The sequence below is a fragment of the Acipenser ruthenus genome, chromosome 15 (assembly GCF_902713425.1).
Source record: "Acipenser ruthenus chromosome 15, fAciRut3.2 maternal haplotype, whole genome shotgun sequence".
NCBI lineage: Eukaryota > Metazoa > Chordata > Actinopteri > Acipenseriformes > Acipenseridae > Acipenser > Acipenser ruthenus.
Genome location: NC_081203.1, coordinates 2,927,879 through 2,942,440, shown reverse-complemented (window position 1 = coordinate 2,942,440; position 14,562 = coordinate 2,927,879). Strand labels below are relative to the sequence as shown.

The window sequence follows — 14,562 nt, the reverse complement described above, 5'->3', positions numbered from 1 at the left end:
TGGTGTCATTTGAGTAACGTGAAGAGATCCTGACACAACAAGCCCTTTATTGAGCTGTGGGGATCAGCAGCCTGCTTAACGTCAGCCCTGGCAATGCCACCGCGCTGTAGAGAACACTTCAGGAGGCAGTGAGCGTCCATTGCAGCCCGAGGCACTTCACGTGGGAGTGGGGGAGAGAGATAGAACTATAGACCCAGGACACAATGGCTCTTCAGATGGTTTTGTGATTGCAGAGTGAAAGTCATCTCAAGCTGAAGTACTGTTCGCACGATCAGTGCCCAGCTTCGCTCCACAGCCTCACTGTGTAACTGCAGCACATCGTGGCACTGCAAGCTCAGGGGCGTTGATTGGACGTGACGGGGGGTAGGAGGGGTACACACGGGCTTAATGATTGCCTCTATCAGAGAAGCTGAAGGTGGAAATCTGCAGGAAATGGACTAAGATCTGCATTTAAAAGTAAACTTGGTCCAGACAGTACAATCAAAAAAAGCACAGGGGAAAAACAGTGCTGTTTCTAAACGCAATGTGAGAGAGGTGGGCTGCAGCATTTGTCGCTCGTGTATAAAGGTCAGGAGGTGTAACGGGAAGGCTGGATGTAAACAGCAGATGTTACCAGGGTGAGGGGTGCGGTACACAGGGCAGCAGATCAGCACAGCGGTGAAAGCAAAGGATATGAAGTCAGGGGTCAAGTCTCAAAGCTGGGGGTCTTCGTCCGACTTCCTTCTGCTTTCGTTTTTAACACATCAAATTTAAAACATAATCCGGGAAACGGTGTAGGATTTCCGTCAATTACGCACAGACTATTATTATTCTTTTTATTCACACAGTGCTGAAATGTTCCATGGTGTTTTAATGTCGATAACAGGGACCCTGTCTGGCTGTCTGTCCGCCTGGCTGGCTGTCAAGGTGAACACAATGACTGCCTTGATTTCGCAGCAAACTTTTGTCATACACTCCTAGCCTCCTACATTTCAGATTGCTTTTGGCTAGATTATGAAACAGTATTGATTTTATACACTTTGTTTTTTTTTTAACTTTTCAAGTGCTACACTTTTCACTGCGATTCTGCCACTGTGAATACTGTTGTCTATAGTGCAATACATACATGGCCTTGGACCAATAATAATTCTGCCTGCCTTGACCATCAGCCAACCTGTCAATAGCCCCCATGGAGGTGCTCTGCTTACGAAAGCAATGAGAATTGAATCAGCAGCTGAATCCAATCGGATCTCTATTATACCAGCGTCAGAATCCGTTCCTGTCCGCCCAGCTGGGTTGGGGCTGTGCTGGGAGGTGATGCTTTTATCACGGCTGGGGGATGAGTGCTTCTCATACAGTCCAGCAGACAAATGTTTCAGCTGATGAATTCACCCGCTCTACAGTTTCGTTCTCTTCTGTTCAGCCTGTCATTTGTGGTTTGTTTGGAAATCCTTGTCTTTTGAGGGGGGAAAAAAAGTTTTAAATAGAAATCCTACTAAGACTTAAACAACCCTGTAATTTAGTATGTAGAATTGATTCTGCCTCTTATGTTACAAGACTTATTTGTTCTGAGAACATTGGGTGTGTCGTAGAAATGTATGAATTTTGATTGGATGAGATAGACTAAAGATCTATAGAAATGTGCCTTATTTTGTATTCAGTGTTAGTGCCAGATTCTGAGTCCAGTCAAAGAAAAACAGCAGCATCCCTGAAAACAGAAACAATTGTCTTTAGTCAAACACATTCCTGCACCGCTCTGTGTTAAATGTAACACTTTTTGTAGTCAACCCTCCCATTAATCAGCTCAGATAAGGAATGGGGAGTTTACTTGACAAAGCAGAGTTCAGTCTCTATTTGACAAAAAAAAGTAACAACAATAGCAGTGAGAATAATAGTAATAATAATAATATTATTATTATATTATTATCAGGCCTGCCAGTGACGTTGTTGGTTCAGAGAGATTTATCCAGGAAACGTCCGGAAATTCCTGTTTTTTTCCTTTTGAACGCCCTCAAAGGGAGAACCTTTTTTGAAGACCTAGCTGACCATCTCAAGCAAAGAGTGATTATGTAACAATGGAGTTATGATCTTTCTAGACAGTTATTGGATCTGGAAATGGATGTTCGTTCACAGTGCGAAAGGGCACTTCCTGCTTTCCTGCCTGGAGACAGGAAGTGGTCCTCAGTGGTGCCATGGAAACGCCACCTGGCTGCACGGGGATAGATGATGATAAACAAATGGGTAGGCCCAGGAGAGGATGTTTACAGAGAGGATTCTGCACAGCGGGATTTTGCGTCACAGAAGACTGCGCTGTAGTTTTTCCTGTGCGTATCCACAAGCAGTCTTGCGTACTTGAGGTTCTCTGCTTACTCCAGCATTCTAATTAAGTCATTTTGTTTCTTAATAAAGGAAAACAATCTTCATAGAATAGATTCTCTCAAATCCAGGACCCTGATCATATCAGCGATTAATCATAATCTGTGCCGTACTAAAAATGCCTTGTCTAGTCTTTGTTTGACGTTGTTAATATTTACATTTCATCAGTAATAATCCTTGGAATAAAATCATCTAGACACTGCTGTCATTTTGTTTTCCATACATGATTATAGTATTTAATTAGGTTTGTGACCAGTATGCATCTGGTAATGAAAGCATGGCTCACACCATCAATCAGTCTGGATTAACGAGAGTCTCCTGCAGTTTATTTATTGCACATTGATATTGCAATGTGAGCGAGATTGTGATCAACAAACAGAATATCCTCGCTCCTGTTTCCTGTTTTGACCAGCCCTTTTAGGAAGCTGACCGTGGTAAATTTGCAAGGCAATTTCACATTTGCTGCCGTGCATTTCCCCTGGTTTTACCAGGCATCTTCTACCCAGTTACAACACTGCTGGCTGGAAGTGCAATGCCAGCTCAGAGCTTGTTTGCACAGTTTGCTGCACATTCCCCTTGATCCGTTTGAGCGTTTGTTATCTCTACAGGGTTTGACGTGCAGCATTGCATTATTGCATTGAGCAGAGCGTTCAATCTTCTGCTCCCTTATCTGTTGCTGTCTCTAATTTCACAAAGATCACGAAAGCCGTGTCCGTGACTAGCCTTGCAAATGCAATTCACTGGGGTCACAACACACCGGGGCTCCCCCACTTAAACGTGTTCAGTAAGAGAGGTGTATCACCGTCTTGTTCTACTGTTTAAAACCACAGGAGAAATAATGCCTTTAATATTATCCTAGCCCGTTCTAACACTGTCCAACATTGGGTTGTTTGTGTGGTCAGAAGCATTTGCCCATTAAAATAACTGTGCTCTATGCAGCGTTCCTGTCTGGACTCTATACTGCCTTCTGGTCCGGGTCAGTACAAAACCAGCCTGCTTGTGGTTTCAGCAGATCAGCATGGTAAAGACTTGGTTTAACCGCGGCACTGCAGTGAACAGGCTTGGCAGAGGCATGAGAAACAGCACAACCGCGGTGCAGTCTTACCATGAGGAACATGGAAAAGCAAAAGATCTGTCCATTGTGCTTGTGTTTGAATCGCTGTCTGTTTGTAACGTGTGCACTGAATACATTAAAAAGCATTAGCATAAACACTGGATCTGATCTATGGGGCATTTGTCTCTCTTAAATAATAAAGTAGCTGCAGTATCTGAAACTGATTTCTATCATGAGGCTTGTTGCAACACATAGAAATCTTCACGGGGCCTGTAATTAGCAAGACATGTGAGTTATTTCCTTCCAGTCTAAACAACAGCGTTGATCTCTTGTCTGCTCAACCAGGCTTTGTCAGTGTGTGCAAAAGTTTCTCTATGGGGGAAAAAAAAGCTACAAAGTTTCCTGGCTTACTTTAAATGCTAAAGATTTTGACCCCTAACAATAGTTCATCAAGTATGAGCAGCACCCGATAGCCGGTTCAGTGCCATGATGTGTTACTGCTGTTGCTCACGGACAGCGGGAAGCCGAGGGTTAAAGACAAGCTTGGGTCTCTCTCAACCCCGCAGAGGAGGGAGGCTGCCAAGCGAACCACCGAACTGATGAAGTAGATTGGAGGCTTGACTTGCAAATTGAGTGTGCCGACGTGGAGCAGCTCTCTCCTGCAGAGAAAAACACTTTGCAAGGGAAACAGCGGAGAGAGACAGGCTTGTGAACCGAGACCAGGGTTTGTGATCACCAATACACTGGGACTAATTCTTGTTTATTGATGTGTTTTATAACTCATGGATCATCAGTAACCCTTCCATGCATGGCGACCTCATATGGAAGATGCAAATGCATGATAGCCTCATGTAAGGATGCCATCCCCCCCCATATAAAGCAATGGAAAAAAATGTAACACAATTTTAGATACAAAATATATGTATGATGTGTCCAAACCCACTTCCAATGTTCAGCTATTTTCAATATTTCATGCATGAAAAGGGTTAAAGTAAACCAAGCTATTTGTCTTGCATAAACTCTGTGATGAAGAGTCAGATCTATTAAGGGATACATAAGACATCAAAATGCAATTTGCTATGCTAAGCTCCAGCAGAGTCTGGCTAGAGGAATGCTCAGGGGAGAGAGGGGTGTTGTGGGTCTGTGCTGGGGGCAACGACACTCTTATAGCCAGCACCATGGCAACCAGCCAGGACATTTTGAATGGAAGGCCTCTTCTCCTATGCAATTCCAGGCTGAAGGCCTCTGGAGAGCAGAAGAAACTGGAGCATTGGAGAGGACAGGAAAGAGAACTCTACTGTATACCTGTGTGACCTATGTGTAAACATATATTAATATATATATATCATTCAGTAATGGTTGACGTCATGAATCGTGTTTCTCTATGATGGGCCGTGGAACACAGAAGGTGAAACGTGCGCTCTGATTGGCTGAAAGATCCTGAGCAGTCGGTTATATAAAATAATCTGGTTCAGAAGGCCAGCCTTATTAAAACAGGACTGTATTTGCCAGCATTTGAAACCCTTTTGATGAGCAGTAATCGTGTGTGTTTGAGCCCCAGGGTCATGTTTGATTGTATCTGGTATGGGGACACGCATCTCCTCTGCCTCTCTGCTTTCCTGCGGTTAATGCACACACGAAATGCGAAACTTTGTTGCATCTTCTGCCGTTAGAAATATCAGCTCCCTCGTCTCGTTAGTAAATGTCAGGCTTCCTGTTACTCTGGGTGATGGTTTTTCATAGTCACCCAATTGTATCCTAGAGTGTCAGGCCAGCTATCACTGGGGCCTTCATGTTATGAAGGCCTCTGTGTATCCACGGTAACCAAAGCTCTATTCACAGCACAGTCAGCCCTAGATCATTATGTTCTGTCTCTCTCTCTCTCTCTCTCTCTCTCTCTCTCTCTCTCTCTCTCTCTCTTGCTCTCTCTCTCTCTCTTGCTCTTTTTTACTTTGAAAAGTTAAAGAGGAAATATTGCAATGCACCAAAAAAAAAGTGTGAAAATGAATATTTATTTGTATTACCATCTCTCTGTAGTATTCATGTGGGATGAAAGAACCCGCTTTCCAAATCACTCTTCTTGTTTTGAGTAACATTAAAGGGATGGAAATAAGACTCCTATTGCATTGCAGTTTCACCCATTCCAGGTTTTACTACAAGCTTGATTAGCCCCAGTGTATAGGTTAACAAGCTTGGGTGTGTGTTATTAAACTTGCAGTAATAACAGGAATGGATCACACTGCTATGCAATGGGAGCCTTATTTCCATCCCTGCACTATGCACATAAGCATCCTGCTGTATTAATTGCCTGTACTGTAGGGGGTGCTCTATTTCAAGGTACCTACAGTACACCTGATTTGCTATTAAAGGCTACATCTTGGAACCCACGTGTTTGATTTTGATGAAACTGCGTTGGTTTTTTTATAAGATTTTCCTGTGTCAGTCCTATCTAGAGGGAAAGCGTATCCATTCCAGTCTAGCTCTTGAATCGATATTAGCGAATGACCAGACGCTCGGTACTGGGAGTAAACTGTATCATACTGGACTGTATGTGGGCTTCAAGAAGCGTCAGTCTCAGAGGCAGAACTAACCCAGTGGAGCTGGCTCTGCTCTGTTGCAGGCTCAGAGGTTTCCAGTAACTCTCACTGCCTCTCAAGTGGGCCCTCAGCAGCAGCACTTGGCCTTCAAGTAGGAAAATCTCCCCTCATGTTTTTGGCAGAGTAGAGCTTGGAAATGAGTCAGCTGGATGTGGAGCAAAATAGAGAAGGAACTGTAATCCAATCCTGTATAATCCCAGTATTACTGTCTGCAGACCAGGGAGACTCAGGGAAAGTGTTTGCTTGTGCAGCACATGTACGTATATACACGGTCCAACACACACTCACACACACACTCACACACACACACACACTCACACTCACACACACACATAAACTCTCCGTCTCTCTGTCCTCCTCTTTATCCCTTTTCATCTCCCTTTCTCTTCTGCTCCCACATTCTCTCTTTTGCTCTCAGTCTCATTTTCTCACTTTCAATCCTCTTTTTTTTCTTTCTGTCTTTCTCTCTGTGTCCCTCACTCTCTCTCTCACCCCGCCTCCTTCACTCTCCCTCTCTTACCCCTCTGTTTTTCTCTTGTCCTCCTCATAATTTCTAAACCCACTCTCTCTCTCACACCCTCTCCCGTTTTCACCACTATGCTCTGTCTCTTTCCTAAATCTCACACTTCTCTTTTCTGCTCCCCTATCACACTCCTCTCTCTCTCTCTCGTTCTGTGTTCTCATCACTCTCCCCTCTCCCTCTTGGCCTCTCTCTTTAGCCTCTCTCTGGTAAGTTTAAAGTTACACCAGATGTGGAAACAGGAAACTTCACAGAGCCCTCAAGCCACTCTGGCTGTAGTTAACTGTACAGTCTCTTCAGCGGCGTTTGGCAATCCCCGGCTTCTAGATTGCAGCTTGGTTTCAACATTTCTGAGCTGTCTGTCCACACGGTTTACCGTGCTGCATAAATCACAGTGAAATGGCTGCATCGTTCAGGTGAGCTTGTGGCCACCTTTTCTACATTTACTTTCAATTCATCAGTGGACTCTAGTATACTCTAGTATTTGGGCTAATTACAATAGCTACAGTATGTCAATGATATACATCAAGATATTCAATGGTTGATTATTAATCCATAGGATGGCTGTGTCCAGCAGGAGGTATCGCTGAATTGAGATATTTCCATTTATATAGCGTAATAGAGGCGTGCAGCGTGATTCATGTCCAAACCAATACTGCAGCTGTTTGCTGTCCACCAGAAAGGTTCTTGACTGATGAATAAATGTAACTCATAGGTGGGATGCATGCATGCTCCCCCTATCTCACGTGTTGATGTTTAACAGGTCCATTGCTAAACAATCACTGGCTCTTATTCCATGCATACAGTATCCAGTCAAGGCCATGCACAGATTGCCACCTGTATCATGACGTGATACATATTGTGTTGTCGCACCCCTGTTTATAATTGAGTACGACAGTGTGTTGCAGTTATTTGCAAGCAAATCTGAATGCATTCAAGGGCTGGCATGGCTGTTGGGATAGTCCTCCTACAGCTGGGATGGCTCAGAGCTCAGAAGCTTTCTGACCCCAATAGCAGGGATTATGAGCCCTGCAGAATTTCACCATCACTGAAATATAACCCCTTAGTGCCACCTGTCTTAAGCAGACAGTCCTTTTTTAAACAGAGCAGCAATGCAAAAGCTGTAACCCACAAAAAAAAAATAGTGAGTGCCACAATTCGTCCCCCCACCCCCTCATAACCATCTCTTTCCAATACTCAGTATTGTGCAAAGCTATTGTTTTAGATTGAGCCACTGCCTCTGCTGCGCTCTGTTTCAGAGTATATGCGTGTGCGTGTCTGTGTGCCAGCGCTGGTTTGCAACGTGCAGTGGCATGCTCAAGAAACAAGGCTCTGTCTGCAGATGAAAGAGCAGAAGAAGACGAAAGCAGCTGCTGTGCAGCAGACAGACAGGAAGCCCCTTATGATATAGTGCTGTTAGAGAGAGGCTGTGAGAGGGGGAGAGAGAGAGAGAGAGGGAGGGAGAGAGGGAGAGAGAGAGGACAGTGGGGGATTACCCGCGCAGCATCAGATTTCTCGGTATTCTAAAGGCTGTTAAAAGCTCATGTAGCCGTTTGCCGAAGCAGTGGGAATTTCTGGTCGTCCGTTCACCGCAGAGAATGGAGGCTAAGTCCATGTTCAGCCTACAGAAAGCACTGGTACAGCCAGTGAAAATGTGCATGTTTGATTTCCCCGTGTCAATACTGGAGGACCTGGTAAGTGTGCAGCTTGTGTGTGTGTTGGTCTTATTTTTTATTCACTGTGTTTTGGTTCATTGATAAAGGTAACGAAGGCTTATTCCATTAGCCTGGGACTGATCTGTAACGTGTGTGTGGCTGTATTAGTGACAGGTGGCTTCTTACACAAGGGTCCTCTGTCATTTACTTGTTAAACAAACAAACATTAAAACCCTTTTTGCTTTGCTGTCCATGTGTATTGTGACACACAGTAAGAAAAATGCAGTGCAACTATAAACATGCTGGCACAGACAACAGGGACTCACAGTCGCACTTGCACTGCGCTGTGCTGCAGCCCTGATAGGAACTGCCATTCAGAGCCCTTGGATTAATAACAGGGTGGACAGAAAATTAAAAACAGTGATATGTCATACGTACTTATGTTTAAACAGCCTCTCTGACACGCGTGCTGCAATTTATAAAAGCGAAATTGCCTGCCTTTTGCGGTTTCAATCCAAATGGGCAAGAGATTGGCAGTAGCAGGTGTTCGGTTGGCAGGTGCTTCTCTGTCAGTGTGGGCCATTTGATTAGCAGGCAGAGAGGTATGGAGCTGTTCCTTCTCAAAGCATACTGCGGTATAGCAGGGTACAAGCACTGCACAGGAGAAGCATAGTGAAAGCATGGCAAAGCACAGCAAGCAGGCAGGATACATCTCAGAGATGTCATGTATTATGCATTTCTCTGGATTTAAAGTATTATGGATTTTCTTGTTGTTACTGCATCCTGTAAAGCGCTTTGTGATGGTGGTGCTCTATGAATGGCGTTATATAAAATAAAAACTGATTGATTGAAAAAAAAAAAAAAAAAAATGATGGACCAAGCTAAAGTGCCAGGTCTGGAGCATGGCAAACTGTGCAGATCTATATGGTATAGTATATAGAGCTGAGGGACTGGCAGACAGTGTGGTATAGTGGTTAGAGCTCAGGGACTGGGAGACAGTGTGGTATAGTGGTTAGAGCTGAGGGACTGGGAGACAGTGTGGTATAGTGGTTAGAGCTGAGGGACTGGGAGACAGTGTGGTATAGTGGTTAGAGCTGAGGGACTGGGAGACAGTGTGGTATAGTGGTTAGAGCTGAGGGACTGGGAGACAGTGTGGTATAGTGGTTAGAGCTGAGGGACTGGCAGACAGTGTGGTATAGTAGTTAGAGCTGAGGGACTGGGAGACAGTGTGGTATAGTGTTTGAGCTGAGGGACTGGGAGACAGTGTGGTATAGTGGTTAGAGCTGAGGGACTGGGAGACAGTGTGGTATAGTGGTTAGAGCTGAGGGACTGGGAGACAGTGTGGTATAGTGGTTAGAGCTGAGGGACTGGGAGACAGTGTGGTATAGTGTTAGAACTGAGGGACTAGGAAACAGTGTGGTATAGTGGTTAGAGCTGAGGGACTGGGAGACAGTGTGGCCTGCTGATTGGAGCTCAGAGTGGGAATCAGCGTGGCCTAGGAGGTTTTGTAGCTTAGTGGTTAGAGCAAAGAGATTGGAGGTCAGTATGGACTAATGGCAACTGACACCCAGGTCCAGGGGCAACACTGTGTAAGGTCTGTGGAGCTGGAGTTTTTTTTTTTTTCGAAAAACAGCATTACACAGTGCAGGTGCCGTTGTTGTCTAGGAAGTGAACCAGCCCGGACACAGCACTGACTGCAGTGGCTTTCCTGGAACCCGTGTACCAGTGTGATCATAGCACTGCAGACTGGAACAAGAGATACTGAACCTGCTCTCACAGCGTGCGTGGGAGCCTCAGCCCGATCTCCTGGGGACAGCAGTCTGTTCCAGCCCCGCTCTGTAATTAGATAAGACCATGTCGGAAAGGGAAGCCGTCAAGCACTAGCTTCACTGTGTTTACAGCATGCTCTCAGATCAAGTGCAAGTTACATGGTACTGTAATTAAACCTAAAGATGTGAGACAGAAAAAAACCCGCCTGGCCGCCCGTGGTCGCGCAACATATTGACATTGCTATGGCTCTAGCTTCTGTACACAGGCAACGAGTCAAACATCGTACAGTGCTAAACAGACAATTAGAGGAGCATGGAATCATCAGAATTCATTCCCAGGGACATCACCAGTAAGGGACACTAACATTAGCCCAGGCTGGTTCTAAGTGGCACCAGCAGCAATCACAAGCGTGTGTAATGCTTGGCTTATCACATCCAGACAAGGCAGTTTTTGCTGTTCTGCAGGTATCTGCTGCAAGCCAGTGTAAACTAGTAAGAGGAGCAGCAGCATGCGGGCAGGTGTAGTTAGCTTCACGGAGGAGCTGTGTAATGGCTATTTTAAGTCATGATCTCATTTATATTAGTAGCAGCTGCACTTATGTATCAGCTGAGAGTTGGGTCAGGTGCTCAACATATGGACCAGTGTTCACGAAGCAGAATGTCAGCGATTTCAGCGATTGTACAATATCTTAACGTTCAATGCACACAGTTTAAATGATGAACGTGAATGCATAGCTACTGGTTATATCCGCACCTGTGCTTTACTGTGTCAGGTCCAGATCAGTTGTGTTTTCTGGTAACGCCTGTGTAGATGTTAGACTGCTGCCTTCCTCAGTTGGTGTGTAATCTCTCTCTCTGAAGCTCCACCTCACCACAGGACCTCTCTGATAGTCATGCTCGTTCTCTGAATTTCCCTGTGTAAATCCCTTGCTCAGCCACATCTGAAGAGGTTTTGGGTGTATGACTCAGGGCTGTGGTCCGGGAGATTGCTTTAACGAATGCTGACCATGGTTATTGTACCCTACACAGCTGTGTTTTTAGAAGAGGTGATTCAGGGGTAGAAGTGACACGAAAACGTGAGGGCAGCTTGACCTATCTTCACTGTATACGCTTGAAAAACGATCTGACACACACGTACACCCAGATTCTGACGCTGTGTGGAACTAAATAATGTCCTTAGCAAGTTTCATCACAATCGGACAAACTGTTATCTCGGGGCGTAGCAATTGAGAAAAAGCAACATTATTACATTTTTACTTCATAGATTTTAATTCATAGATTAGTGCACCAATGCCATATTTATTTTTTATTGTATTGCTGTACCAGGCAAGACCCCAATGAGTTTTGCAGCCAATTCTACAGCTAGGTTACAGTAAAGTGTGTGTTTTATCATATGACTCCACGTACATTAGGACAGTCTGGGACAGTTCAGGCTTTTCAGCACACATCGCAATGCATTCTGGTATGTTTTACCTGTCTCAGGTATCTTTCACAGCAGGACTACACTTACCAGAATGCATTGCCTGAACAGTCCCAAACTGTCCCAGTGCACATGGAGTCATATGGTAACCCTAGATAGAGCCAAACATCTTCACTAGAACTCCACAGCTATACCTGAAGGTCCGAAGTTGACCTTTCAAGAAGTATCAGTGTCACATTCTTATTTAAATTTGAGCCCCCATGCAACCCGTCACTGTGTGCGTGTGCTTGTGCGTGCGTGCGTGTGTGTGTGGGTGAGGTGTGAATGGACACTTGAAGTGTGAAGCACTGTGTGTGTCACTGTCGACAGTATACTGACATTGAGCCCTCTTACAGGAAAACAGAACTTACACTCTCAGCTTGATTACATGCTGTACATTGCTACATTGTGTGTTGAATATTGTGTCGCCCCAGGAGATAACGTATTGCCCTTCATATGGATAGTGACTCACTGGTGCCCTCACACTCTGCTGCTGCAGCTCCTCTGAGCCTGTCGGCTGTGTCTGTCCCTCGACTGCAAAAATAACCACGAGGAGCTGGGGATTATAGCGAGAGCGCAGGCATGCCACCCCCCTATCCCCCTGGGAGCCCCTACCCAACCCCCTTGTTACTTTCTCAAAGAGGGGAATGGGATAAGGAGCTGAACACCCTGGCCGATGCCTCCCTAACTGTAAACAGCCATGATTGCTGTAAATAGAGTAGGCGTGATTCAGTACCCAGTCATCTCTCTACAATTCGCTTGCTCTGTGTCGGGAATGCCAAGCAACCCCCTCTATCAGATGGGAAATTCCAGCCCAAAAACTCCTCTGCATGCTGATCTGCATTGTGATTAGACTAGGCTTTATAAAGCTGAAGTCATTACCTTCAATAGTGTTGTCAATGCGCCCTGCCCCTCCCTTTGGGATTGTAAGGTGCAGCGCTATGATAGAACAGCTCCTTCATGTTGCTCCCCAGGTATTAGCCCCCCAGTGGCCTGACAGTTTCAGTGCAGCAGGGTGGAACTTGAGAGGGAGTCTGATAGGTGCAGACCAGCAAGGAGGAGATCGACAGTCCTTCTATAGGGCAATATTCAAGATGTTCAGCGATATAGCGATCAGAGGGGGAAGTGAGAATAAATCTAATCAAGGGAAGAGAATTGATCATAAAAACTTAGACATTTTGAACCCTAATCCCGATTCCTCTGCTCTGCACGCACACGCACACACACACACACACGCACACCACTCACACACTCACACACGCACAAACACACATCCACAGCACAATGTTGCATCTGTTGGCCTGTGTTGAATGACACAACTGGGATCAGCCCTGTTTTTAATGACTGGTTGTGGTGGAGAGCTTGTCTGCTGGAAAATCATAACCCTGCCAACTACCTGGAACAGCCTCTGGGCACCCTTCTGAGTAATTACCTAGGAAATGTCTGTTGTTACTGTCACGTGGAGCCAGCAAAACAGAGGATGAGTTACTGCCTAAAAGATCAGTGTATTTCAGGACCATGTTTGTCATCACTAGGTTTGCCAGGTACAAATAAAACGGGACCTCTGACTGGAAGGGGATTGTTATAAGAATAAACTCTCTTTAGAAATCCTCCATTCATCCAGTAGGAAACATTGATAATACTACTACTATAGGACTGACAATCAATTCATATTGCAGTAAGATTGTATCCTGGTTTATCCTGGTTAAGTTGTGCTCAGTTTATGGTGCTGGCGTTTAGTGTCCCGGAAAGGCATATTGAATTCCCGGGACACCTTCCTCAAAACCGGGACGATCTGGGGAAAACAGGGACAGGTGGCACCCCTAGTCGCCATACCAAATATAAGACTGAGGGAGCGGTAGAGAGCGAGGGAGAGGGGGAGACGGAGAGGGAGAGAGAGGGGGAGGGAGAGGGAGAGGGAGAGGGAGAGGGAGAGGGAGAGGGGGAGAGGGAGAGGGTGAGAGGGAGAGGGAGAGGGTGAGGGGGAGGGAGAGGGAGAGGGAGAGGGAGAGGGAGAGGGTGAGGGGGAGGGAGGGAGAGGGTGAGGGGGAGGGAGAGGGAGAGGGAGAGGGAGAGGGAGAGGGAGAGGGAGAGGGTAATCGTTAGCATGGCTATGCTGTCTCTCCCTGTTGGTTTAATTGTTTGCTCGACCTGCAGTCTGACTGACTTCCAGTGAATCTAACACACTTGGGGTTCATTCTTTTGCTAATGCTCTGCAATATTCTTTAGATCAAACCCAGCATTGCTCTATGAACCCTTACAATTTCCACAGTAGTTAGTTCTATACAATGACTTTGGTAGGAAAAACAATTCTGTAGAAAACACACACACGCACACGCACATGCACACACGCACACACATAGACACACACACACACACACATGTTTCTTGTTTAATTTCATGCCAGCACTACCATATGAGTCACACACCAGACATCACTAAGAATACAGAGATGTTTTGTATAACTTTAAGTCCTAAAATACTACCAAAGAAAACAAAACAAAAACCAATTATACAGAATATAGAATACAAAAAGAAATCCCCTCCGCCGCCCCCCCCCCCCCCCCCCCCCGCCCCCCCGCCCCCCCGCCCCGACGCCACGGTGGTGAATTGGAAAGCAGGCAGGCAGAGAAAACTATTTGTAATGCAGGCCTTTCTAGTTACCATGGCGATAGGGGATTTCTTGTCTCCCCTGCAGTTGCTTCCAGAGACCTGCCTTGATGCTTTGAGGGTAGAACTGCATTCTCAATGCCTAACGGGACACAAAGGGGATGAGCTCTGTAATCCTGTCAGCTTGAATTCTCTGTCATTGTGTTCCAGGGGGTGGTTTTCTTTCCTTTGTTTTGTTTAGGTTAAAAACGGTCAATTGTGATCAACAGCTTTATGGCAATTGCATGGCACCGTGTTAACAGCTCCCCAGGATTGCTTCAGCGTATGTGTTGATGAAGTCAGCTCCCAAGAGCCTGATGAAATACTAGCAGGGTGTCAGCCCCTGTGTTATTTATTGATCTCTCCACTTCAGACGTGAATTTAAGTGGCCACCTCATCTGTTCAGATTTATACTTGTGTGGATCTCTAAATAGATATTTTCTCTAAATGATCTAAATAATACAACGGACCCATCTATTTATTCTATGGAAGCATCCTTTCATT

The 14,562-nt window shown here is 45.5% G+C and overlaps 1 protein-coding gene across 2 annotated transcripts in view; it reads left to right on the top strand.

Moving 5' to 3' along the window:
- Nucleotides 1-14,562, top strand: part of LOC117422410 (ral guanine nucleotide dissociation stimulator-like) — a 51,508-nt gene that overhangs the window by 9,649 nt on the left and 27,297 nt on the right. The window contains exon 1 of one of the 2 annotated variants that reach the window (XM_058986822.1): nt 7,839-8,220. The exons of the other annotated variant lie outside the window; for it this stretch is intronic. Coding sequence (XP_058842805.1) covers nt 8,125-8,220 — 96 coding nt within the window. The 5' untranslated portion in view covers nt 7,839-8,124. Of the gene's footprint in view, nt 1-7,838; nt 8,221-14,562 lie in introns of those variants that run through there. 2 annotated transcript variants of the gene reach the window in all.